At 43.8% G+C, this 26,585-nt stretch overlaps 1 protein-coding gene across 1 annotated transcript in view; it reads left to right on the top strand.

Moving 5' to 3' along the window:
- The window catches only part of cspg5a (chondroitin sulfate proteoglycan 5a), a gene marked incomplete at its 3' end in the record, with an annotated part of 72,000 nt that overhangs the window by 27,611 nt on the left and 17,804 nt on the right, over nucleotides 1–26,585 (top strand). Inside the window, exon 3 of the mRNA XM_083988864.1 lies at nucleotides 19,461–19,649. Within this exon, the coding sequence (XP_083844990.1) occupies nucleotides 19,461–19,649 (189 nt within the window). The remainder of the gene's footprint in view (nucleotides 1–19,460; nucleotides 19,650–26,585) is intronic.

The raw sequence follows: 26,585 nt of genomic DNA, 5'->3' as shown, positions 1-26,585 counted from the left end.
CCTACACCCATGACCTTGAGACTTGTCAATCAAGAGTGCTTCCTCCTTATAGCATTGATCACTGACATTAACATAGCTCTGAACTCGTTCTTGGATGTATTGTTCAATTTTCAAATTGGTCTTACTGTAGACTTTTTTATCTTGCTGCAGCGCCTCACTCCTCCCCAGCTCCACTCTCTCCCTCAAATATGGGATCATTGGGTTTTAAAAACCTTGGTGTGGTTGGAGCAGATCCTCCATGGGCGTAGTATGCCCCCAAATCAACTGCTGATTCCCCCAGTCTCTTTTCACCGTCATATCAAACTAAGGCTTAAAGGGATAGTTCAACATTTTGGCCCATTGCCATAATCCCTATAGTTTTAGGAGTAGGTTTGTTACCTTTAATTGTCGGTGCAAGCTATTTTTAGAACGGCAGAGCAGAGCCGCGAGCTGCTCAGAGCTATGCTACGGAGGCTAATGGAATTTCTTGGTTTCCCTCATTAAACTCATCAAGTGGACAAGTTGTGACCTGCACATTCACCACACTATGAGATAATAACGTTACGTTACAAGACTGAGTTGTTTTCGAGGTAAATTCATGCAAAACCACTGATGCACGACACGTTCCCGTCTGGGGCAGTTTTTCCGACAAGCAGTCTCTGCATTTGCCTCGAAAACAACTCATCAGTTATAAACATCAAGGTTCAGGTGTCAGTTGTTGAGAGAAAAAGAAATCTGCCAAATATTCAGCCACCATTTTGTTCTGACAGTCAGCATTGATACAGGAAGAGATCCATCACACACAGAAAACAATTTACAAACCCCCAGTTTCCTTGGTGGAGGGAAAATGGCTGCACAGAAAACAGTTTACCACACACACTCGGAAACATCTGGACTGCTGCAAACATCTGAGACTGATGAGATGTAACGATGTCTCTTTTTTTGTTGGCGTATGTGTGTTTGTGCCGTCAGTCACATGAACACAGATCTCTCGTCGCTGAACGACAGAGATTATACACATCTCCCCATAATCATCAAATGAGCGAGCCGACCAATCAGTGGGGAGAGACGTCCAATTAGCGCACAGCTGCACAGATTAACATGCAAATTTATGCACGGTGGCGACCGGCCTCCTGATGGGAGCTGATGGAGAAAATATTACACTGAGCGACACTGAGCAACACTGTAAACATTGTTGACACACAAACACAAACACACACGCTCAAGAGCCAGAGACAACTCAGTCCGAACTGATTTTATTCGTCCCCATCCCAGTTCATCACCTGCGACCCCGTGACCTCAGCTGATTGTTACAATCAACAGACCACATGATGACATCATATCTCCGCTCAGTCTGCTGTGACCGTGACCCTAATCCTGTCTGACCTTTCACTCCCTCTGTGTCAAATCAGCTGTAGTTCCATGATCTGAATCATAATAGGAAAATGTTTTAAGATTTAACATGAAGTGACCTTCAGTTCTTTAGTTTACTCAAACGATATTACATGTAGAAGAACATCTGGAACACATCAGTTACCACAACTGGATGAGGAGGCATTAGTATGTCTAAGAATAGAGAAACCTTTAAAAAACATTGTTTTAACCATTTTAAAAGATGGAGTCTGTTTTTATGTCCCGAAACCCTGAAATTAATTGCATTTTAGCAACACTGATTCCCTCGTCCTGAGGCCTATTGTATTCTTTGATTTCTGAAAGTTTGCTAACAAGTGTCTTGAAACTACAGAGGCTGCTGAGGACGTTAAACATTGTTACCTACAGCCTCGCTGTGTTTGTACTCACTCTTTACAAACTGTTACTACTCAGTAAGAGCAAAAGCTTTTGTAGAAGACGTCAGAACTAAATCAAACTATAAGAAGTTCAGTGGTGCTGATGTTAAAGTCATGTGACGGTGGTGTAGTTCATAAGTAGCCAAACATTAGCTTCGAAATTCTGGAGATAGTTTAACATTTTTATAATTATTTTGTTGAACAAAATATGTCAGTGACCGTGTTTCCATCCACTTGTCAGTTAGATTATCTGAAGATCGCTAAAGATATTAATGCAGTGCAGTGTTCTATCTAAGAGCTATACATTGAATAAAGATCCACGCGTAATGACGTTGCATGCTGTTTTACAATCAAATTAGTGTATCAAATAGATTTCTTGCATTTGTTCCCATCAATTTTTGCGCTGAATTGCAAAACCAAATGCACAGAGGCCAAGTGCGACGAGCCGCTGGAGTCGGTGCCTGGAGACTACCAAGTGGTACGAATGCCAGCCAAGTTAGCTTTTTAGCAAACATGGAGTGCATACCAGCAAATGGTGAATATTGCAGAAGTTATAATAGTGCTTATGTGCCAACCAATTGCAAAATACCAAGCGACATCAAAAGCTGTAGTGTTAAAAGCTATTGCAGTGGCGACCTGGGTTTGGGAAAGGCAGCGCTCCAAGTTCTGGAGTCGAAAGACACCTCAGGGAAAACTTGTCCGTCCATCTGTCCACTTGCACCTTTCTTTATTTTCTCCCACTAAGCTGAAAATACACAGCAGAATTGACTTAAAACGTGATCGGCAAAAAAAGCTGTTTCCATCAGCATTTATTGCTTAAGCTTTTTATCGATCAAGAGAAAATCCGACGAGATCGTCAGTATCGTCAGTGTCGATTTTCATGACAGTTTACTGTTATATTCTACATAAGGCATTTTTAATTCAATATAATTTAATTTCCATGAAAACGTGTGGAAACATAGCTAGTGCTGAGAAGTGCTGTTAAGCCACTGCTCCAATTCCATGAGCTTTTTACAGAGGATGGCCAGGTTGGTTGGTTGCCAGGGTGACACTAACATCTGGTTAGCCTACAGATATACATTTTGTCATCTTTGCAACGCTCTGTCATCAGAAGGGGAAGGTCCTGCAGTTTAATCTCACATGAGTAAATTGTATTAACAAATCACCCTGTTGATGTTATCAATGTGATGCTGCTGTGTCGACTCAGTGGAGATACTGATGTGTTCCAGTTGTACTCGGATGTCGGTATTTCTGAGTTCCAAGTCGGAAGTTTCAACTGGAGGTCGGATTTCCTACTTGGAAAATCGCGGAATCTTCACAACCCCCGAGTTGACCTTTAAAGGGGACATATTATGCAAAACTCACTTTTTCATTGCTTTAGTATGTGTATTTGCATATCCAGAGTGCCTCCTCACCCCTTAAATGTCAGTTTTGACAACTATGTCAATATTTTGTAAACTGCCATAGTCAGAAAATATGTCTCTTAACGAGCCGTTTTAATTTCACCCGGCTTATTACATCACAAGCCGGGTGATGTGAATATTCAAGCCCTCACTCCCATGGTTACCTCAGCTACCAGAGCGAAGGTTCTAAACCGACCGTTTAGAGCAGGGCTGTGAAACTGGTGTGTAGAGAACCCAGCTGTGCTCAATCTTTTGTTTTTTCTGACCAAAGCATGTTACTAACATTTCTTTTAGACATCAAGGTACCATGTAAAGAAGCAGAAATGAGCATAATATGTCCCCTTTAAAGATGGCTGCCCCGTGCGTAAACAGCAGTGAAGCTCCTGTAATAAGCACTTCTGACTAGTTTTGTTGCACTAAATCAGTTGTATACATAATATTGTTTGACGTGTATATAGAAATGATACTATAGTGTACTTTACATTTTTCATGTGCAAACTACAATGCAGGCTGTGCTAACGGCTAACAATAGCCTGGTAGATCGTTTTTTTCTTTTCCGACATTGTAACTGGAACGCTGATAACTCGGCTGTGACGTCATTCCCAGCTCCGACTTCCAACCTCCGAGGTAAATGGAACGCACCATCATTTTCCAAAACTAGCTACCTCACTAACACAGACACATACTTGTTTCATGAGCAAAAATGGACATGACTGAACATCCATTCTTCAGGCAGATCCACTGATCCATAATTTAAATTTCAGGATTTAAAAAAAATATATATTTTATAGTTTTTCATGAAAAATAATTCCAGTCAATTAAAGTCTCAGTTATAGTGTAGAATTTAAACATGCTACACGTATCAATACCTTAAAAACATCAAATTCCTTCCTTATTTCCACTTTCCAGTGCAACCATACTTTATGAAAGTGGGAAACCAGAATTGAACCATATTAAAAGCAAAGGTATGAATTGAGAGGGGAGTTAGTTGTAACAGTGGTAACACAGCAGGAAACAGAAATGATCATTACAGTTGTGTCACATCATCAGATGAGCTGTGTTATTGACTGAAAGGGAAACAGGGTGACTAAGTGGACGACAGGATCCAGATATTTAGGGCAGATCTGGTCCTCAGTCAGCAGATAGATAGTAGCAGTGATGAACCTCCGGAGAGTGAGTCAGCCGGCGGAGGCTGGAGAGACTCCGGGAGGCGTTTTACTGCCGGGCAACGGCGCAATATGGGTCAATGGAACGCTGGCACAGATGAGAACCAATATGTTCCCCTGTCAGTGTGTGTGCGTGTGTGTTTAGGCATGATTATGTGTGTAATTGCACATGTGGTTGTGCCTGCGTGCACATGTGAAACAGAGTTTGTGTGTGTGTGTGTGTCTTTCTGTGCCGTGTGTTGGTGCGTGCAGCTTCATGCTTCATACATCAGGCCAATTCAATTACAGCAGGATGAATGTTTGGACCTCTGGCCCTCAGCAGTAAAACACACGACCCTTTCAAGTGCTGTTTACTGACCTCGGAACAGCCTGACGTATCTCATTCTCACACACAGAAATACTGTACACACCTGCAGGGCTGTGGGGAGCTCACCTTTCTCTCTCTCACTGATAACAGGCCACAAATAACAGCTTCTTAATTCTTTTAACAAATGTCCCATAAGACTTTACTTACCTCACCGGGGAAATTTCAAAGTATTAGCAGCTCAAACATACAAGACAGAAAAAAGAGACAAGAACTGAAAGACATAAGAGTACAATAATAATCAAGTAAATTGAAAAGTATGAAAAATATACACAAATTGAATAAGAATGGAACCTGAAATATGAAAAAATACTAAGTAAGCAATATAGCTAGTGACATGAACAGTGTTACATTGTGCTAGGCAGTTAAAATTAAAGGGACTACGAGGAGTTTCGGAAAGCGAAGTGTTTTCACACTACATTTCCCATGAGCCTCTGCGCGCACAGTGAAATTCTTGAACCGGCGCAAGGCGGACGAAAGCGAAAACATTTGAGATTCTACAAGAATGTTTTCATTAATCAAGAATGAAAGTCAGAGGTTCGAAGACGATCAGATACTGTCGTAGTTCCGACCATAAATGGCGATTCTGTGGCGTTATTCCCATGACCCGTCGGGCAGCGTCCGCGAAACCGAAAGTAGGAAATGCTGGGCGAGCCGACCACTAAATAATAATATCAAAATAACTATAATGACAAAACGATATACAGAAAATGGACCCATTAACTAGTGTGGGTAACATAGATTCATCCACATTAATATGAGACTTTTTTATAACCAAAAGCAAACTCCTCGTTGTCTCTTTAAATTATATTAATATGACATAACAACATCATAATGCAGAGTCAAAGAGAAGCACAAAGACCATAGTTACTCTGGATTAGTGACATTTTTAACATAAAAATGGCATATTCATTTATTAATTGAATCTTTTATTTAGTATTTATGAATAATTTTGTCAGTTTCAGGCCTTTATATCTTTTGAGTTGCACTCTATTAATTGTAGAAAGAGAGGACATTCATCGGTTTTGAACATCACACTCGGTTTACTCAGTTCACTGGTGACGGAGACAACACTAACATTTGATAAACAGTTGTGTAAGTTTTTTAAAAGTATTGATGTGGACCTAAAGGAGTTTTGTCAAGTGTGTTGGGCAACATTCATCTTCCCAACAGATGGAGCCCGTAAAAAAAACACAAACACCCAGTGGGTTTATATGTCGTCCCCCACACTGGTGTCAACATCTTGATCCACTGGGATGTGACACTGACATGTTTCCCAGCGTCTTTGTCAGAAAACCACAACCTTGACATATTTGCTTCCTGTAGGACGAGTGTGATGGATGATGAGGCATCGATTGTCTCAGATCAGGTGATACAGAGCTTGAGACATAGCGTAGATAGATTTAAGAATATACCTATAATTATCCTTACAATATCTATATTTTAGAGTCAGGCCTGGTATGTTTCCCCAGCAGCATCAAACAGCACAGTGCTGTATGTTTACCTCATTGTGACCTGAGCCTTGTGTCTCATCCAAAAATGAAAATGAAATAAATATGTGTAATAGAAACTCTGTGCTGCAAACTGTGGGAATAGATTTTTAAAAGATGTGGGCGTTTTAATGAAGATTACTATTGAGTTGCGGGATGAAAATTGTAGGATCCGATGTTTCTGGAGCTTGAAAACCGGGACGTCTCAGCTTCTGCTGCTTCAATTTTTAAAACATCCTTTAAAAAATAAAAATAAAAAAAGGATTGTCTTCTTCAACTTTATAGAGCTGCAGTAATAAATCGCTGCTGGTCCACTGCTTCAGGATAAGTTCAAGTTTCAGTTTCTCTGTTTTATGAGAGGCAAAACAGTGAAAGCTGAGGAGAAACGGCTGAAAAGATGTAGAATATGAGAGAAACATTTGTGCGTAAACTGGAAATACGGGAGCGTCTGAGCCGTGACACACGGTGTCTGCTGCCTGTTTAACTGCAGCACTTCACCTGTAGTTAAAAACAGGCTGAGATAAACTCCAGTGACTGACTTTGTTTTGTTATCAGCACGAAAACACATTTATAATTTCATTAATTTTGCAAGATTGAAGCTGTACACCTCCGTGTGTGAGTTATCTGCAGCATCTCTGGCTCTGCTCGTCCCTCTGAGTGATGAGATCTGACATCGTAAACCGCTCCCTCCTTTGGAGCTGCAGGACCGACGACCATATTCGGAGAAACAGATGAGAGAAAGGAGGGAGGGGAGGGAGGAGGGTGTGCGCCGGGGAAACACAGACAAACACAAGAGGAAGGGTGTTTATATTCTGACTGTTTATGAAAGAAAAATGTAGATGTTGAAAGAAATAGAAATGTGGGTGGGGGGTGGGGGGGGTGATAGAGAGAAAAGAGGTAAAGAGAAAGTAAGAGCAGGAAATGAAAAAGAAGAAAAGAGTGGGAGAAAGAGTGAGGAGGTGGAAGAAAAAAGGAGTGAGAGAATGAGTCAGAAGTTTATAACTCCTGCCAGTATGGAAACGACTCGGGCGAGCCAGGTCGAATTTACGGGTGTGTGTGCGTCTGTTTGTGTGTGTGTGTGTGTGTGTGTGTGTCCTGCAGCTTGATGTAATTAAGGGAAGCTTTGAGCACCAACAACAGTTTGTGTCCATTTTAGATTTCATGATCACATCATGGAAACACACTCAGATACACACACAAATAAACCCCTTTGCGCACTCACTCACTCACACACACACTCACGCTTGCACACTCTCACACAGGATTATGGGATGTATTAGGGATCACCTCCAAGTCAAAGAGCGTGGGGTCGTGGAATCAGGCCATGGGTCAAACACACAGGAGATTTATGGCTGCTTAGAAGGCCAGGACAAAAGACACACACACACACACACACACACACACACACACACACACACACACACACACACACACAAACACACACACACATACACACATGAAACAAACACACCCACCCCTTTGTTTTTGCCAAAGGTAGTCCGGCCTGATGTGTTCATTTGTTGACTACACACACACGCATGGAGACAAATTTGTTTTTTGGCAATAGTTGTCACGCTGCAGGATAACACACTTTTGACTGTATGGTTCACTGCACACACAAACACACACACACACACACACACACACACACACACACACACACACACACACACACACACACACACACACACACACACACACACACACAGGGACACACAGTCATATTCACACACATGCTAACAATAACAGCGTCATCAGGTTTGTATTGACTGTTATGTGGGCGGGGCTAACAGGCTCTATTGAGTCTGTCAGTCTCTGTCTTTGTCTGTCAAACTCAAATTCCATCACATTTCTTGTGCTTTTATTCTGAAACAGTAGTGAAGAGGAAATCATCAGAGGCAGATTTCTCAGTGTGCAGAAGGACCAGAGCTATGGTGTGATTCCCTGAGCTGGACAGGTTCCTTTAATTGTCGGTGCAAGCTGTTTTTAGATCGGTGGGGCAGAGATGCGAGCTGCTCAGCTAACGCTATAGAGGCTCACTGTATTTCCGGGCTTTCCCTCAAAACTCATCAAATACACAATCCAACAACTCCAAAACGCTCTCCTGGACAAGTTGTGACCTGCACATTCACCACGCTATGAGATAATAATGTAACGTTACGAGACTGAATTGTTTTCGAGGCAAATGCATGGGTAAATGCAAAGCCGCAGATGCGTGTTCGCGTCAGGGGCAGTCCTTTTTCAGCAAGGAGTCTCTTTTCGGCACAACACCGGCTATGCATTTACCTCCAAAACAACTCTGTCTCGTTACGTTCTGTTATCTCATAGCGTGGTGAATGTGCAGGTCACAACTTGTCCACCAGAGCGTTTTGGAGTTGTTGGATTGTGTATTTGCTGAGTTTTGAGGGAAAGCCCTGGAAATACCATTAGCCTCCGTAGCGTAGCTCTGAGCAGCTCATATCTCTGCCCCGCCGATCTAAAAACAGCTTGCACCGACAATGAAAGGTAACGAACCTACCCCAAAGACTATAGGGATTATGGCAATGGGTGAATTTGCCAGAATGTTGAAATATCCCTTTAACATGCGACCTGGACCCCGTACCAACCTGGTTCTTCAGTAACATCCTCTAGGCTACTGCCTGTGCTCTGATCTGGGTTCTGTTCAAACCATCAAAACTTTACCAGGGGGTTTTAAAACTACTTTTGTGAGCAAACCTATTAATAATAAATAAGAACGATCTGGCTTCAAGTGGCTTATTGATTTCCAACCTTCTGCTCTTTTGCAAAGCCCAGGGAAAGCTCATCCATGTGCAAGTAACTACGTTAGCAAAACCACACACTTCATTTAGAGGTTGAGTGTTTTCTGATGTGGGTAGTTAATCATGTCAGAATCAGCTTTGATAGAAAACCTCTCAGTTGTTATGATTCATGACAGTGCAGCTTTAATCTGTGTGCAAAGTTAAAGAGGAACTAAGCAGGATTTCTCCCGTGGCTATGCTATATTTTTACCTTCATAAAAAAGCTTTTTTGTTAATGACGGTTAAGACTGCACAAACACGTGGTAACATCGTATATGTTATATAACGTTGTCCACCGCTCCATGTATTGACTTTTGGCCAGCTTCGTCGTAAACAAATGCACATGGGCAAGTCGAGCGTTAGCAAAACAGCAGAAAAGTGACCAGACTTGCATAGTTCCCCTTTAAGACGCAGCTTAAAGCTATAGTGCGTAACTTCTATCGCCCCTAGAGGATTTCTGCGTTATTACAGCGAAACGGCCGGCACCTCAATATGGAGTATGGCCCGGTGTAACCCGCCCCTCCCCTCCCCACCGCTACTGTTTGTCACTCTCTTCCTTGGCCAACAGACCTTCTGCCGACGGGAAGGCTTTTTCTTTTTAGTAGGATCCACTTCTGAACCTCTTGGTCGCTTCTTCGGGTTCTCCGCCATGTTGCTTCTAGCAGCACTCTCCTCCCCCCTCCCTTCTCGTTGTCAGGTAAAACCAATGCTGCATTCCAGGCAGGCTGTTGAAACCATAAGTTACGGCTTCAAGTCACAACGTACGACTTTGTAGCGTTCCAGGCAACCCGTAACTCGTGTTTTTCCGACCTGTTACCCGTGAAAGTCACTATAACGGCCACTCGTAACTTCCGACCCGTGAACTCGCACCAGATCGAACTGGTACGACTTCAAAGGTCGGAAAAACACGAGTTACAGGAACACCACTATTTCCTGTGCGCCAGCATCACCAAATACTAAAAGAACAAATACTGAAAAATAGCGCAAGGTGTTAGAGGAGCCGAGCGGCTTAAAGCAGAAGTAAGCGATCCGGTTGTTTTGGCTAATGCTGCGTTCCAGGCAGGCTTTTGAAACCGTAAGTTACGGCTTCAAGTCGCGACTTACGACTTCGTAGCGTTCCAGGCAACCCGCAACTTGTGTTTTTCCGACCTGTTTTACCTGTGAAAGTCACTATAGCGGCCACTCGTAACTTCCGACCCGTGAAGTCGTACCAGATCGAACTGGTATGGATCTATTGGTCCTCGTCCCTACGTCACCACATTCACGCGCATCCCTTGGCTGCACACACAGCCCTTCATGCCGTTCTCTCTCCTCATTGGATAAAGGTTGTAGGATACAAGGAAAGTTTTCTCCTCGGCTTACAGCAGAGCAGAGTGACTGAGAGACCCGTGTTTCAGACCAAACACTCTATAAGTGATTGCTGTCGGAAGATATAACTATTTAAGACTTATATTAACACAAAAATTCAGCTTACTTCTGCTTTAATCATCTCCTCTTGTAGTGGCTTGGGTGAAACGGATATTTACAGACATGTAGAAGTTACGCACCATAGCTTTAATGTAAGTTATACGTTTTATTACTTTGCCACCGGTCAGCAGTGCGGCAGCGTCAAAGGTCACCAACACTTGGCTCTTTGTGATTCCACTGCATAGGTTTTCTTTTGTCTCTGCGAATGACCTCCTTTTAAAATGAACTGATAGTTAATTAAATTTGTCATAATGAAAGCTGCTGCTGCTGCTGCTGCTGCTGCTGCTGCTGCTGCTGCTGCTTCTGCTGCTGGGACCGAGCTGAAACACTCAAACCTAATGGAAGTCAGTCTGAAAGTAACTGACACAACCTCCAGTATCAGCTGTGTTTGTCATTATTCCGGTGTGTTAAGATGAATCCACGTGTCAGGCTTCCTGAGCTCCCATCAGGCTCCGACGCCGAGGCGCTTTCATCCCTGTGACAGCTGATGGTCGTGGTAACCGCAGACACGGGGCACATCTGCATACCCGTAATTGGTTTGCAGTTTATGATGGTGATGTGAGTGCTCCCCCGGGGGCTGGCGGAGAGGGTTCATCTAAATAGGTTTTGGTTACAGTCGCATCCGCAGATCCACTCAGAGTGAATCAGTCACAGCGTTAACCAGCCTCTTTTAGATAGGAAAGATGATATGATGGTTAGAGACAGACGACTCTGCAGGAAATGAAATATAAATGGGATAAGCAAACAGAAACGTACAGAATTAGCGCACAATTCTGTTTTTTATTGGACTGTAGGATCATTTACCAGCTCATATTTAAATCCTGGATCGTTGTGTTGTTGCATTATCTGGCCTGAGCCCTGGAAAGAGAGAAACTTCTTCACCTGATGAAATGTGGTTTGAATTGGTCAGATTCTCCTAAAGCCAAACAGAGACAACACAGATTATGTCGTCCTGTTTTCAAATCCCCCCCGCCTTTCAGTTTTCAAATCGTGGGATTTAACGATAGCCGCTGATTGAATGGAACAATCCACTGTGGCTGCTAATAAGTTTATAATGGTTCCATCTGCATAATGGAGGCCGATGTAGTGATATTTTATTTAAGCTGGTTTGTTTGGGATCTGGTGCGGAGGACTGGACGCCTTGGGGGAAATCTAGGAGGACAGCTGATGAAAGACAAAAAGCAACTGACCTAAAATAACACAATTAAATGTGTTTCTGATGAAAGTGGCCTGGATTTTACTTCAGCGTTCCATCGCTTGCTCATGTGTCTTGTTTATTATTTTTTCTTCACACTCAGACTTCAGGAACACTTTGCAGCGCAGAGCTTCCGTCTTTTTTAATGGTTTTATTTTTCATAGTTTCTCTTCCAACGTCTGTCACATGCTGTCAATCAGCTGCACAGCAGAGACGCCAGATGTTACAGCTGACAGTGGAAGACCAACTGTAGCAGCATCACACAAAGAAATCTATGACTATTTATAGCAGAACAACTGTAGGAATGAAACTATAGCAGGGTGTGAACTGTGGGTTAAGGGCTTTGCCTCTTTGCCCTGGTTTCCCAGTTACTATGGCGCTGAAGGGAGGTGGAGTTGCGAGCAGAAAAAGCAACTGAAGTAATGTAAACAAGTGTGAATCATCAGTATCTGCAGTAATTTTACTGTAGCAGTAAACAGAATTAAAGTCTATTGTTTACTGCAGTAAAAAGTCACCCACACATCCAGGAGCAGCACACCAACAATAGAGGTCACAAAACATCACTGGAAAATGAAACACAATATACAAAACGTTAGGTGAAGAGTTGTAGAGCTGAATTTCAGCAACACTTTTAAATTTCAAGTTGCTGACTTGTCATAAAAACACTTTTGAGAAATATTTTTGACCCTTTAAAAGATGGTCGTATTAAGATGCCAAATCCCAGTCGTGGTGATAAACCTTTATAATGCTCAGCAGAGTTTAAAGACCGGTGATTCCAAATGTCTGGGATTTTAAAGCTTGAATATTGTATAAAGGTAGATTATCATAAAGCAAGTTAAAGTTGAAATACTCTGGAAGTATCACAACCTCAATCTACAGAGAAATGTACACAGGCTGTATTCAGAAACTGAGCCTTAAAACCAGCTGTCTGGACATCTGAGACTTTGTGATGTCACAACTGAGCAGTCACCAAGCCCCGCCCACTTGGACCCACCATCCAACTCTTGGATTTGATTTCTCTGAGTGTTTTACCTGAAATCTGCTACATTCTTATTGGATCACTGGATTGGCTGAGTGACCAACACTTCAGGAGAAGTGTAAAATAAAGGACCTTTAAGTGAAGTGATATGCCTTCAAGTGTTCAGCCAAACCAAAAGAGTTTTCCCTTTTCATGCTGTTTAATTTGAATAGTTTTTCAAGGTTTTAAACTATCTGGTATATATTTAATTAAAAAAAGAAGTAGAGTAGTTTGAGAAAACAAAATAGAAAAACATAATTCTCAACTAATAATGTAATAAGTCTCAGTAGAGGACAAGACGATGAGGTCACAGCTATTTTCTATTAACTCCACCTCGCTCTAACCCAGTCAGGCATATTTTTCTTGTTAACACAAAACAAAAAGACAGTAAACTTTTACCCTCTGTCTCCCTTTGTTAAATTTCTCATAAATCCATCTAATCAGATGAGATGAAACTCTGTGTCCACAGCCTCCTCCTCCTCCTCCTCCTTCTCTTCTCTGTCAGTGTCTTAAAACCAAATCCAGTTTTTAGCTCCTGCCCTCGGCCTGACCCGTGCTCGCTCTCTTCCTCCAAAAAGCCCTCATGTGGCGCATTGTGGAAAAAAATACGTTTGCTTTTATTCTGCAAAGTAAAAGAGTTTTCAGAGACGCTGAGCTTGTGCCCTCTCCTGTCCTCTGCTGGCCTTGTGTCATCAGATCCACCTCTCCCCGGACACTGCAGGCTTCAGCCTCTCTCTCACTCTCTCTGCAGCTGTTGCATAAGAAAATATGTTTTCCTTCGAGGAAGGAAAGTTTAAAAATAGCCTTATTTTAATGCAAATGTATATGATCTATGCTAAAATATGCAGCGAGCACCCTGCTGTGCCCTCTCCCATCACTCAGAGTCCAGCCTTATGTTTTCTACAGAACCAGTTAAAATATGCTTCTCCTCTCAGCTTGTTCTCCATCCACTCGGTTGAAGAAACAGACTAGGAGCTCCTCTGAGCCTGCAGAAATCATTTAATCCTTCTAACTTCCACTTAACATCAAGCAAAGCAGAGTGTGAGCGAATTGAATGTGAAACATGTGGATTTCTCTCCCACAGTGTTCCGACGCAGACGCAGATTAAATATTTGTAAGTTTCTGTTGCTAATGATTCCTACGTACATTTCTGGAACTGCACTTTATCTGAAGCCTCTCCAAACTAATCAGCTTTATTGATTTACTTAATAATGTAGAACTAAACTTATTCACTACAGAAATAGGACCAAAACATAGAAAACTGTCAGTATAACAGGAAAGATCATTTCATTTCATCAAAATCTGTTGTATTTGTGCTTTTCACAAATCTGCATGTTCCATCTGCAGTGTGGTTGAACCTTGTGGTCAATAAAAGCTCAATAATCCTCCACCATCATGCTCACCTGCTGTAGCTGTGCAGGGTGAATTATGTTTTGCCATTGAACGTTGGTTTGTGCGCGTAAATCACAAGGTGCACAATGATTCAACATGTGTCCCTGAGGAAACAGGTCTGGAATAAGTGAGTTTGCAGTCCGTCTGACTGATTGACAACACGTTTGTTGATTCTCAGCTATAGTTACAGTGTTGTCATAACTCTGAGGATTAAAGCCCCAGTATGTAACTTATTTGTCTAATTGCCTCCACACGGTAGACTCATTTATGAGGCAGTTAGCAGTTATGGCTAATTGATAAATGTGCAAAGAGGTGGAACATGTGGGGTGGGACCTTGATATATGTTAAAACCCCTTAATCACAGGCCACACCCTCAGTTGTGCATAACAGTGAAGTTAGACATACCGTGGGAAAATAAGTATTTGATCCCCTGCTGCACCCCTTGCACTTGATCAAATGGAATGGAATGAAATTTGTCGCATTTATTAAAGCCCCAGTATGTAACTTATTTGTCTTTTTATTAGCAAAAATCAAATATTGCTTCCATAAACACGTATTTCACTTAAGTCGAATCACATCCGCATACAAATGAAAGCTTTCTGGTACCTTAGAATGAGTTGTTACAAGTCGTTACAAATACACAAGGGGGGGCGCACCGAACTGAGGTGGCCATTTTGCATCGCCATTTTTTACGCTGAGTGGCAGCATGACCGTAGGTAACCACGGAAACACAGCAGAGCTGTCGGCTCGGGGAGAAAGTTTTCCAGGTAGCGCCTGTTAAAACTGTCACCACTGTGTAGTGTGAGGAAGGACGGAGGCACTGATGTTGCATTCAGGTGCAGTCAGGCAGACGGCCGCCGGCAAACCAACCGGATGTCATTTTCCGAGAAGGAAAATGACATCACAGCCGTCCATGGCCGGTAAAACAACACATCCCTATGGACAACATCACCATGACAACATATTGTCACGCCTGTATTGTTTTGCCTCGTGCTGGCGGACCACTTGTTTACATAGAGGCTTGTTTATCCTGTTACATGCAGCTTCTGTTGTCTGTCTGACGTCTGCCCCATTTCACGTGAATGCAAGCACCGCTAGATGGGGGGAATTCCTACACATTATACCTTTAAAGATCAAATCTATAAAATCAGACTCAAGTCACCATCTGGATTTAGTGACATTAATTTCCACCACTTCCCGCCCCTCCCTCCCTTCTGTCTGCTCCCCTACAGCTCGTCTCCTGCCTCTTCAGCCTCCATTACTCCTCATCAAACCTTCAGGGGGTCTTATAGAGGGCTGCAGCCACATCTGCACCATTGTCACCCTTTCTGAGTTAAATTAAACACTCTCCGTCTCTCTTTCCCCCCCCTCTCTCTGTCTGCCCCCTCTCACCCCAGCGGGTCGGTCTAATCAGGTAAATATTGAGGGGATTTGTTAGTTCATTGTGGTGTGGCTGGCTCGGGCCACCCTGATGCTAATTCCTCTGTATTCCTGCCGGGCTGTGACTGCACTTTAAACACTGCCGTGGTGAGCCGCAGCCACGGAGATAATGACGGGTCAGGGAGGGAAACAACTCTGTTTTCTTTGTCCCTGATGCGGAGGATTCTTTTCCAATCTGATTTCTGCTCAGTGCAGCTGGACATGAGAATTCTGGAGAGGAAAATTCGATCCTGGCACTGTCGGTAAAATTCTGCCACAAACTATATCCTCTTGTGTCAGTTTGTTGAATTAGATTCGAGAGATCTCATTGGATAAAGTCAATCTGCATTTTCCGTACTTTTGACAAATTAAACAACCTTTTCCTGCTCATGCCTGTTTATAAAAATATATCTTTAACAATTGGCAGATGGAAGACATTTTATTGAAACTGGGCACTGTAGTTTTAGAAAAAGAGGAAAAGTGGGGACTGTTTTTCTCTGTGGAGGAATAGGCATTAGATGTTCTACAGCCCAGAGATATCCTCATAGAATTTATTATAAGAAGTATATTTGAGATTTGAGAAATTGATTGGATTGTTCATTCGAGGATGAATCCAACCGACTTTGCACACTGATGTTAGCATTTTTAGGATCTCAGTGCAGCCTCACAGAGCTGCTTCTATTTTACAGTTGACTCTGAGTCTTGTTAAACAGCGGTGCAGCTCTGTGGTTTAGAGGAATAAGCTGCATCAGGCTGCGGTGACACAGGTCGTCCATGTGCAGCTCAGCTGGAGGCTTTTGTTTTCTCATTTCTCTACAATTACAACCCGGCCAGAACATCCACCTCGGCCTGCCCTGTCCTCCTCCTCCTCCTCCTAATGTCAGTTGCACAACCCTGAAAGCAGAAACATGATTCAGCTGGAGGCGACCGGCAAAGTGCAGGAGAGAGGGAGGGAGGGAGGGAGGGAGGGAGGAAGAAGGATGGGGAGGTAAAGAGGGAGTGAAGGAGGAGATTTTCAAAAAAGACACAGCAGCAGGAATGAAAAGAAATGGCCGCTAAAACAACACATCCCTATGGACGGCTGCTGAAGCGTGTGTGTGTGTGTGTGATGGAATGACATGCCGCTGCTGCATCTGCCACGTTTTGGCTGCTCAGCTGGGTTGCCATGACGACCAGCACATCCTCACCCCCGCTCGCCATCCTTCCTTTTATGCATCTCCCTGCCTGGCTCTCTGTTGGGCGTCCCCTCCCCCCTCTCCCCCCTCCCCCCACTCCGTCCGACCCTGACTTACATAAACCTCTTTTTGTACGAACAGCAGCTAACGCTCGGAGGTTGAGTGCGTCGAAGTCTCCTTGAGAGTGTGATATAAGGCTTCATCGCTCTCTCTCTCTCTCTCTCTCTCTCACTTTCTCACATCCAGTCAGAAGGCCCTCTGGCTCGGCGCCAGCGTTTCCCTTCAGCTGGCAAAATAAAAGCATCAAGGATTCAGGAAGGATCCAGGAAGCGGGCCGGTGAATGGAGGTGCTGCTTAGCATGGAGAGAACGTAGCGGGAGCGGCCGTGCATCCAGACACCTCCATTCACTCAGTAGCCCTTCATCTGTGTGTGTATGTGCACTTTATTAGGAACACCTGTACCTGCTTACTTGTACAGTTTTTTTGTCAAACTCTCTAAAGGTGGACGCAGCCTCCACACGGTAGACTCATTCATGAGGCAGTTAGCAGTAATTGATGAATGTGCAAAGAGGTGGAACATGTGGAGTGGGACCTTGATGGATGTTAGTTTATGGCAACCATTATGTTAACCCCTTAATCACAGGCCACACCCTCAGTTACGCATAACAGTGAAGTTAGACATACCGTGGGAAAATAAGTATTTAATCCCCTGCTGATTTTTGTCCTCATTGCACTTGATCAAATGGAAAATAATTTGTCACATTTATTAATTCTGGATTTTTTTTTCCCTTTTTTTGTATATTGTGTCTCTGTTCAAATTAATTTACCATAAAAAACTATTGACCGGCCATTTCTTTGTGGGGGAGCAGTGGGGGAGTCAGTGGGGGAGCCATCACCCTGTTTACACCTGGCATTGACATGTGTCTCGTATCCAGATTGTATCTGGATACAATTTGACCGGATAGCATTTACACCTGGCATTAAAGCAGAAGTAAGCGATCCGGTGGTTTTGGCTAACTTGTTGTCAGCTGATGGAGTTAGCAGTCCCCGCCCTCGTCCCTACGTCACCACATTCACGCGCATCCCTTGGCTGCACACACAGAGAGGACCGCCCCTTTATGCCGTTCTCTCTCCTCATTGGATAAAGGTTGTAGGATACAAGGAAAGTTTTCTCCTCGGCTTACAGCAGAGCAGAGTGACTGACAGACCCGTGTTTCAGACCAAACACTCTATGTAAGTGATTGCTGTCGGAAGATAGAACTATTTAAGACTTACTAACACAAACATTCCGCTTACTTCTGCTTTAATATGTGTCTCCAATGTCCACATTGAGATCCGATTGAGATCTGATCACATATTTGCGCAGGTTAATTAAAAAAGAAGATAAATAGTAGAAGTACTTCCACCCATACTGTTTACACTTGTGTTCAGTGTGGTAACAATGCGTCCCTGATCACCTTCGGAGGTGGTTTGGGCGATCAGATCACAATCCGTCCTCAATGTGTCTGGGTGCATTTACACCTGTAGTTTCATGTGATGTGGTCAAGCTCTATCTGATTGGATTGTGATCACTGAAAACAGATGTAAATGCCAGGTGTAAACAGGGTGTAGTGTATAGGAACTGCAGCTTCTACCTCCTCATAAATACAGAAATGTTTAGTTGTTTTTGAGCTGTAACTGAACAGTATAATCCTACCTGCAGTATCACAGTAAAGACAAAACTCACTTTGCTTGAGCTTTAGGTGTTGATAGAGTTATATAATAGGTGTATCCCTCTGTCTTCATGCTGTATGCTGGCTAAGTTTACTGTCTCCTGCCTCCAGCTCTGTAAAGACACATAAAGCTTTACCTTTTATTGATGCTCAAGTTATGTTAAACAGTGACTCTCATTTCATCTACAGTATCAGTCCTGACTGATATCTTCCCTGAAACAGATTCTCATCTTTCCTCTCACGTGACAGCGAGGCGTCGTCGCTCAGCGGCGTTATGGCCTCTTGAAATGGTGAAATAGATTCTGCCGTTTTACACGGCCAAACAGTCTGTAGACAAAGCCATCTGCCTGTCGTTTATGTCCCCGGGCGGACACCATACTCTGCCAAACAGCTACACAGGGAGTCTGGGACTCAGATGGCGGCTGTGTGTGTGTGTGTGTGTGTTTGTGTGTGTGTGTGTCCACATATGTGCCCATAATGTACATCCACACATGGATGCACATATGCAGTTCGTTAGATCTTATACAGTCGTAAAAGACATTGGCTCATGTACACGTGTGCGTGCTTTTGTGTACGTGTGTTTGACAGTCAGCGTGTGTGTTTGTAAATGACAGTGTGTGTGTGTTTACTGCCTGAAAATCGCCCCAGGCTCCTCTTCTTCTTTTTTTCCACCTTCTATTTTCAGACTCAGAGTGATGACATTATCCTTTTGGAATAAAGCGCCTGCAGTCCATTACTTTACAATAACACTAAAGATTTATGTAACGTGCAACATGTTGTGAAACATTTGAAGCTTTTTATGTTTTCAGAGCTGCATGTGCAGAGCTTCAGATGCCACAGTTGAAGATAATCAGTCACAGAGAGGAATCCTGAAGGTCCATAAACACACCAAATTAGAATAAGGAGGCGTTCAAAGCATGTCGGACTGTTAAACAACGCTCACACACAGTTAAGTCTCATTAGGAGGTGATTTAACCTCACTAACCGCTTCCTCTTTTGTCTCTCCCTCTGTTTCCTGTCCTTTCTACCCGCTCACACCTCTCCACCTGTCCATCCTCCACATCCTCCCCCTCTCCACATCTTCTCTGGTCTCAGATGTAACGTCCAGGATTACATCTGGCACAAGGGCGCTCGCTGCGAGTCGGTGGTGACCGAGTTCCAGGTGATGTGTCTGGCCGTGGGCGCCTCGGCTCTCGTGGTCCTGCTGCTCTTCATGATCGTCGTCTGCTTCGCCAAGAAGCTCCACGTGCTCAAGACGGAGAACAAGAAGCTGCGCAAACGCAGGTGAGAGTCAGAGGAGAGTCCCAGGCAAGTTACAGTAAAAACTGGAAGGCGTGTGGACGTAAGGTTCATTTTAAACTCACAAAAAACAACAAAAACATGAACACTTTTATAGAATTCTTACCTTAACCCCTAAGATTTGTTCTCAGTGATGCTGACATGGAAAAAGGCATGTATAAGACCTTTCTCCCACAAAGTAACAAGTCTCTGCAGAAACTGAAGTGAAACCACATCCGTCACAGTTTCCTCTGTCAGGCTCAGGCTCCACGCTCGCCTCTGAATCCGTCGACTCATTTGTCTAAATTTAAGTCTTAGATCAATCAAACTAAACTAAAAAACTAAAGTCTTTAGCGCTTTGCTCAAAGGCATCACGGCACAGCAGGATTATTACCAGATCCCGGGCTCTCGGCTGCAGCACATTACCCCCATCAATTTTAAAGACTGAAGCGGAGGAGAGCTGGGTTTCTGTGGCCCGACGCTGCCTCCAGGCCAAACTGTGTTTAGTGTGAAGTTTAGAGAACGACAGAGACAGACTGATCGATAAAGATGGAGAGAGAGAGAGGGAGTGAAGCAGAGCGGAGCGGGGAAGGAAGAGAAGTTGGGTAGAAATAAAAATTTGAAGCAGACAGAATCAACAGCTCTCAGCCTTCGTTGAAATTCAGTCGATACGTCAGCGGTGTCAAGACATAAGTCTGACAGACAGAAAACCGTGCTGAGGTTGTGAGGTATAAATAGACAAAGAACCTGACACATACACGTGTTAAAAATTCAACTGATCTGAATCAACTGACTGAATCCTGCTTCTCCTCCAAAAGACAAGTTTAAAGTTGTAAGAGCGTTTTGTCGATGTGACGCTGAGCAGCGGAGCTTTTTTTCTCCAGGGGCGGGGGAAACAGTAATCCTGCCCAGACATAATGATACCATAGAGGGGCAAGGCAATTTTATTTGTATAGTCCATTTTTACAAAGAGTTTGTCTCAAAGGGCTTAACACAGCATGATAACTTCATCCTCTGCCCTTAGACCCTCACATCCACTGAGGAAAAATTCCATAGAAAAAACAGGAGGTCAGGGTGAGCAACAGAGGAGGGATCCCTCACCCAGGACGGGCAGATGTGCAATAGATGTTGTTACAGACAAGAAAACAGTTTACAACATGGAATACGGGATAATATGTGGATTGTCCAGTCAAGGAAGAGCTGATGGAGGCGGCTTCTGGTGGGCAGGATAACAGGATCATATACAGGGAGAGGAGGGAGAGCAGACCAGGCCTGGGCTGCAGCCAGTTGGGGCTCAACCTTCTCCCATCATGCACTGCATGTTTGTGGAGATCCCAGTGCTAGATCACCTGCAGATGACCTGATTCTGGGTCAGGAGGTCTCGTACATAGCGTCATGTTGACCAACCTGAGCTTTTGTTTTAAAAGAAGAATTAAAGAGGAACTAAGCAGGATTTTCTTGTGGCTATACTACATTTTTACCTCAATTGAAAAGCTCTGGAGTAATTGTGACTTGTGACTTGTTATGAGTGAGAACGGAGGCTCTCTGCCTTCCACCTGGTGTCTCATGGCTGAAAACCAACCTTGTAAGATCAGTGTAGGACCCAGCTCTCGTCTCACACACACGCACTCAGTAACCCGCAATCTCTTGTTTATGACAGTTAAGACTACACAGGTATACATAATATGTAGTGACATCATATGTTATATAACGTTATCCATGGATTGATTTTTCACTGGCCTCATTAAAAAAAAATGCACATGGCTGAGAGGAGGGTTAGAAAAACAGCGGAAAAAGCAACGAGACTTGCATAGTTCCTCTTTGAAATAAGATTTAAAATTGACCAAAAAGTTTAACTTATTTTAACCAGTTTGTATTTTTATTTGCCTTTGAAACTAATTTAAATAGTCTCCAGTATGTGTTGCTATGTAAGAGCTGTTCAGAGGTGAGGAACCGGGTGGAAACCAAACAGGTGATGTCCAAGGCAGAGCTGAAACCGCTGACAGGAAGCAGCCTGAATGCCTTTTGTAAGATGTCAGGAGCTGTCAGCAGAGTAAGAGTCGTGTTATAAAAAGGAAAGAAAAGAAAAAAAAACACTTGAGATTCAGCGGAAACATGAAAAGAAGAGGAAAGACGTGAGGAGTAAACAACAGCATGTGTCCTTCACCGGAGCACAGAGGCAAAGACGGAGGCAGCGGAGGCTCCAGAGCCCTGAACACATCAGCAGCTAGAACTTCCCAAAGTTCTGGTTGTTGACAGAGCGACTCAGACCGACTGAAATGAACGAGGCTCGCTGCCTTGCTCAAGGACATGAGGGGGATTGAACCTGTTTCTGATCAGCTGCAGCTCAGACGGTCTCCACCACAGGAAGAGATATTTTAGATGATCCCTAAGAAACCTCAGAAATACTTTTATTTTGACATCTTTAGATTTACAGTGCAAAAATTCACTATGACTTATAACACTGGCTTTTTGTGTCACAATAAAACCATTGATTCACATATTTAAATGACAGAGCTGAGCCTGATTTTAAACCAAAGAAAAACCTGTTGAACGTTCCAGTGTTTTCATGGTTTTTGCAGAATCTTCAAAGAAACTGTTCTCCGTCGGCATGAAAAATATTCTGTCCGCTGCACGCTAGGAAACATTTTTGAGATTTTTCTGCAGAGACAGTTTCCAGAAACGCCACAGCTCCATGTTCAGTTTGCACAATGTGAACCTGAGTCATAAATAAAGAGCCTTTAAAGTTTCCCCTGGGATTCAAGCCAGTCCACTGTTGTAGCACTGTCACTCTCCAGTGTGTTGGCAACAGTAGCGTCAGAGAAACAGACAAGGAAGGAATGGAGGTAAAAAAAAAGAAAAAAAGAAAAAACAGATGGAAGAGGAGGATAAAGAGGAAGAGGAAGAGGAAATTGTGGAGGATGAGGAGGGTCTGTGAGACAGAGGAGGATGGAGATGGGGTGATGGGGTGATGGGGGATGGGCGACACAAACGTGAGACAAGGACAGTCTGGTGGAGGAGGGGGAGGCTGGATCTGTGTGTCTGTAGTGAGCCGGGTGAGGAAGACAATGGAGGAATGCAGGAGGAGATGAGGAAGAGGGGGTGGTGGTGGTGGTGGTGGGAGGGGGCACGGAGAGCTGATGTGGACCGGCCAGCGGACGACCAGATGACAAGACAGATGGAGGGAGACGGCGGGAAGACGGAGGAGAAAGGCCCGGTGTTCACTTAGGAAAATAAAAGAGGGTAATTGAGGGGGATGGTTGGGGCTTTTACAGCACTGAGGATATTTATCACAGCATCAAGCTGCACTGGTTTAATTTATCATCTCTGGGGCTGTAAAGGTTTCTGCAGTGCTCCTCTTTTAGAGTGAATGGTGCACTGGTAAAAAAAAAAAAAATACAAGAAATTCAAGTTTTCTGTGTGAGCATCAGAATAGAGGACAAAAATACTTTTTTTAGTGTTTTATGACATGAAATGTTAGCAGTTAATTTTATCTGCAGTTCTTATCATCTCCATGGAGGGCGGGACTAGATAAGCTTTTGCTTCTCCCGCTTTCCCTTTCGGCCATGTGTATTGTATTACTCGAATTAAGATGAAGTGTGATGATGATGATTTTGACATGCCCGAAATAAACAAATTGATTGATTGATTGATTGATGGAGCATTTTAGCATCTTTCAGCACATTGTTTTGGTGTCAAATCCACAGGTTTACTACACAGACTGCAATAAAACAGACCTGTTGGTGCTCCCTGTGAGATGCTGCAGCTGGTGGCCGAGTGTCTTCCATATTTATCTCAGGGGCTGGGTTCACTCTTCCCTCCCTGACTGCATTTGTAGCCAGTGTGTGTTTCTGTTTGATTTGACAGCACTGGGATCTGTTCCGTGACAGACAATGCTGCGTGGAGAAAGAAAATTAGTGTGTTCACCCAGGGTCGATGAACACCCGTGTCTGCTGACCCGGGTGGGGATGCTGCCAAAAGCCAGATGTTGGCAGGTCGTAGCCGTGTGAGCTTAAGACATTCAGTATATGAGCTTAATGAAGGTTTAAGGATTCAAAAATAGAGAAAATGGATTTCATACAATTGAGATATTTAACAGCTTAACTCGCTCCAAAAATGAAAAATCAAACCTGTTTCCAATCAGACTAAAGGCTATTGATATTCTAATATTGTCAAATGTGACTTAGATGTTAAGTTGAAACCCACGGAGCCATTAAAGAACCCTCCTGACTGCTGGTGGGAGGTGGACTGAATATAAACTGGAGGAGAGAAGAGAGTGACAGACAGATTGAAGGGCTGGATTGAATATAAAAAAGGAGGGGGTGGGTTCGGTGTTGCTTTGCCAGTGCCGGTGTTTTAGCAGCAATCTCCCTAGCAACAGAGTCGTTGTGGAGGAGCAGCAGCAGCAGCCTGTCGATCCAGCACCGCGGATGCAAATTTGAACTAAAGGACCGAATCTGCAACCGTCGCTGCAGGCTCTGTTTCCACCTCCACATAGGTGTAGAGGGGGGGGGGGGGGGGGGGGGGGTTACCATGCGAGTCATGGTGGAGAAGATGGTGGATGATGAAGATGATGGTGAGGAGGAGAAGCGGTGGAGTCAGTAGCAGTCGTAACGCTAGCAAGCAGAAATTAAAAAAAAAAAAAAGGAGGAAAAGGGAAAAGGGTGATGTCATTGGTTCTCTGGATCCAGCTGAAAGTAGGGCAGTCTGAACAGGAGAGGGGGGAGGGAGGGAGGAACAGGGGGAGGCGGGGTTGACCTACATACAGCTGTGCGACCTGAGGGGTGTGTGTGTGTGTGTGTGTGTGTGTGGTGGCACGGCGCAGCATGAAAGAGACAACACCACCTCATCAAGTGGTCGGCGAAAAAAATAAAGTAAGAGGAGGATGAGGAGGAGGATGAGGAGGAGGAGGAGGGGAGGGGGGCAGTTAAGAGGAGTAAAAAGGAGGGCAGGATGAAATGTGTGTGGAGGGGGGGGTGAAGGAGAAACTGTTGCAGGAGAGAGGGAAAGAGAAAGTGAAAGAGGGAGAGAGAGAGAGGTCGGCTTCAGAGAGAAAAGCTCAGCATGACACATTCAGAGGAGTGTGTGTGTATGTGTGCGTGTGTGCGCACTGCTGACAAGGCTCATGAATACATGAGACTCCCACACTCCCCCATCTGCTGTGGGTAATTGCAGTCGCAGTGTTTCTCTGCCGCAGTCGAGATCAGACCCAACATCCTGGTCAAAGATGGAGAAAAGAGAGAGAGAGAGGCTGAGGGAGGGAGGGAGGAGAAGATGGAGGAGAAGATGGATGCATCGTTTCACTATCTCTATCATGGCCGATGTCGTTTTTTTTAACTCAGCGCCTGTTAATCTGTGGTCATTAAAACCCAGTGAATCCCAGTCGGATGCCTCAGCGTGTCATGTGTTGATGAGTATGACATGTCTACGGTGATGCATTCACTTACTGTTGCATTGATCAGTCATCCAATCAAACTTTATTTGTATCGAACATTTCATACAGACAAATGCAATTCTCATTCGACAGCGCAAAATGAAGACTGTGTGTAAATTTGAGATTGAAATTCTGGAAAATACTTGAGGAAAAATCGAAGTGGACGTAAGAGACATTACAGCACAGATAAGATGTGATGGCATGAACGAATCATTGAATTTAATTGGACGAAATGATTCATGATTTAATTGAGTGATTTGTGACCCCCCCCCTTCCCCCCCTCCTCCTCTCCCCATTCAAGTGTTGTCTTTTCTGACCTCTGTACAACATTGTCCTTGCCTCACAAAACCATTGTCGTCAATGTTTGGTGAGATTTGTGAACACAACGTGACCTGATTAAGTTTAGGGAAACGGTGTCATTGGGCAATCTGTGTTGCTATGGTTACAATGATAGGACACGATAGAGAAGAACATCGCCAGCATCAGTCGTTTCCACACAAGCATCTAAAAAACAAAGTCAGGAGCAAACAGACATACGCCACCAACCATGATCAATCCCTGACCCCAAACCAGGTTTGGTTTGGTTATCATTGTAACCCTGACAACGGCGGCCCCCTATCCTGAGCAGTAGAAGTAGTTACATGATTAGTAATATTTTAGATGGCAGAGGCAAATTGTGCCTATATTATATAGTTAAAGGAATAGTTCACTCAAAATTGAAATTTCACGCATTATCTACTCACCCTCATGTGGACTAAGGGCTGGGAGAAGTTTCAGAGTTATCGGTGGCTTCTCTGAGTTACAGGGGGTCTCGGTGTAGCAGTGCATGTCCATATAACGGTTGGAAATGGATACCAACTGTCTTCATAACAAAAAGACACACCAAAAAACATCCAAATACCTCCATAGTGCTCGTATGTAATGTCCGTCTTGTATTGAAGCCCCGAAATGCGAAATTGTTCCGGAAAAAATTAAATAAGTCTATATTTCAAGCTTGTTTGTAACGGAAGCTCCGGCGTCAGTAATCGCACTGACGCCGGCGCAAATCTCGCGAGATTTGGACGGACCAGGAAGAGGAGCTTCCGCTACAAACAAGCTTGAAATATAGACTTATTTAATTTTTTTCGGAACAATTTCGCATTTCGGGGCTTCAATACAAGACGGACATTACATACGAGCAGCATGGAGGTATTTGGATGTTTTTTGGTGTGTCTTTTTGTTAGGAAGACAGTTGGTATCCATTTGCAAACGTTATATGGACATGCACTGCTACGCCGAGACCCCCTGTAACTCAGAGAAGCCACGGAGGACTCTGAAACTTCTCCCAGCCCTTAGTCCACATGAGGGTGAGTAGATAATGAGTGCAATTAGAATTTTGGGTGAACTATTCTTTTAAGCACAAACAAGAAACACCTTTTTTTAAAAGCTCACAAATCTGATCACAGATCTGTTGAGAAACCAAACAACAAATCACCGTTTTCCTGGGGAGTTAGGTGCAGGCAGGTCTG

The sequence above is a fragment of the Trachurus trachurus genome, assembly GCF_905171665.1.
Source record: "Trachurus trachurus genome assembly, chromosome: 16".
Taxonomy (NCBI): domain Eukaryota; kingdom Metazoa; phylum Chordata; class Actinopteri; order Carangiformes; family Carangidae; genus Trachurus; species Trachurus trachurus.
Note: the sequence above shows the minus strand (reverse complement) of the source record. Positions and strands in the feature narration are given on the sequence as shown.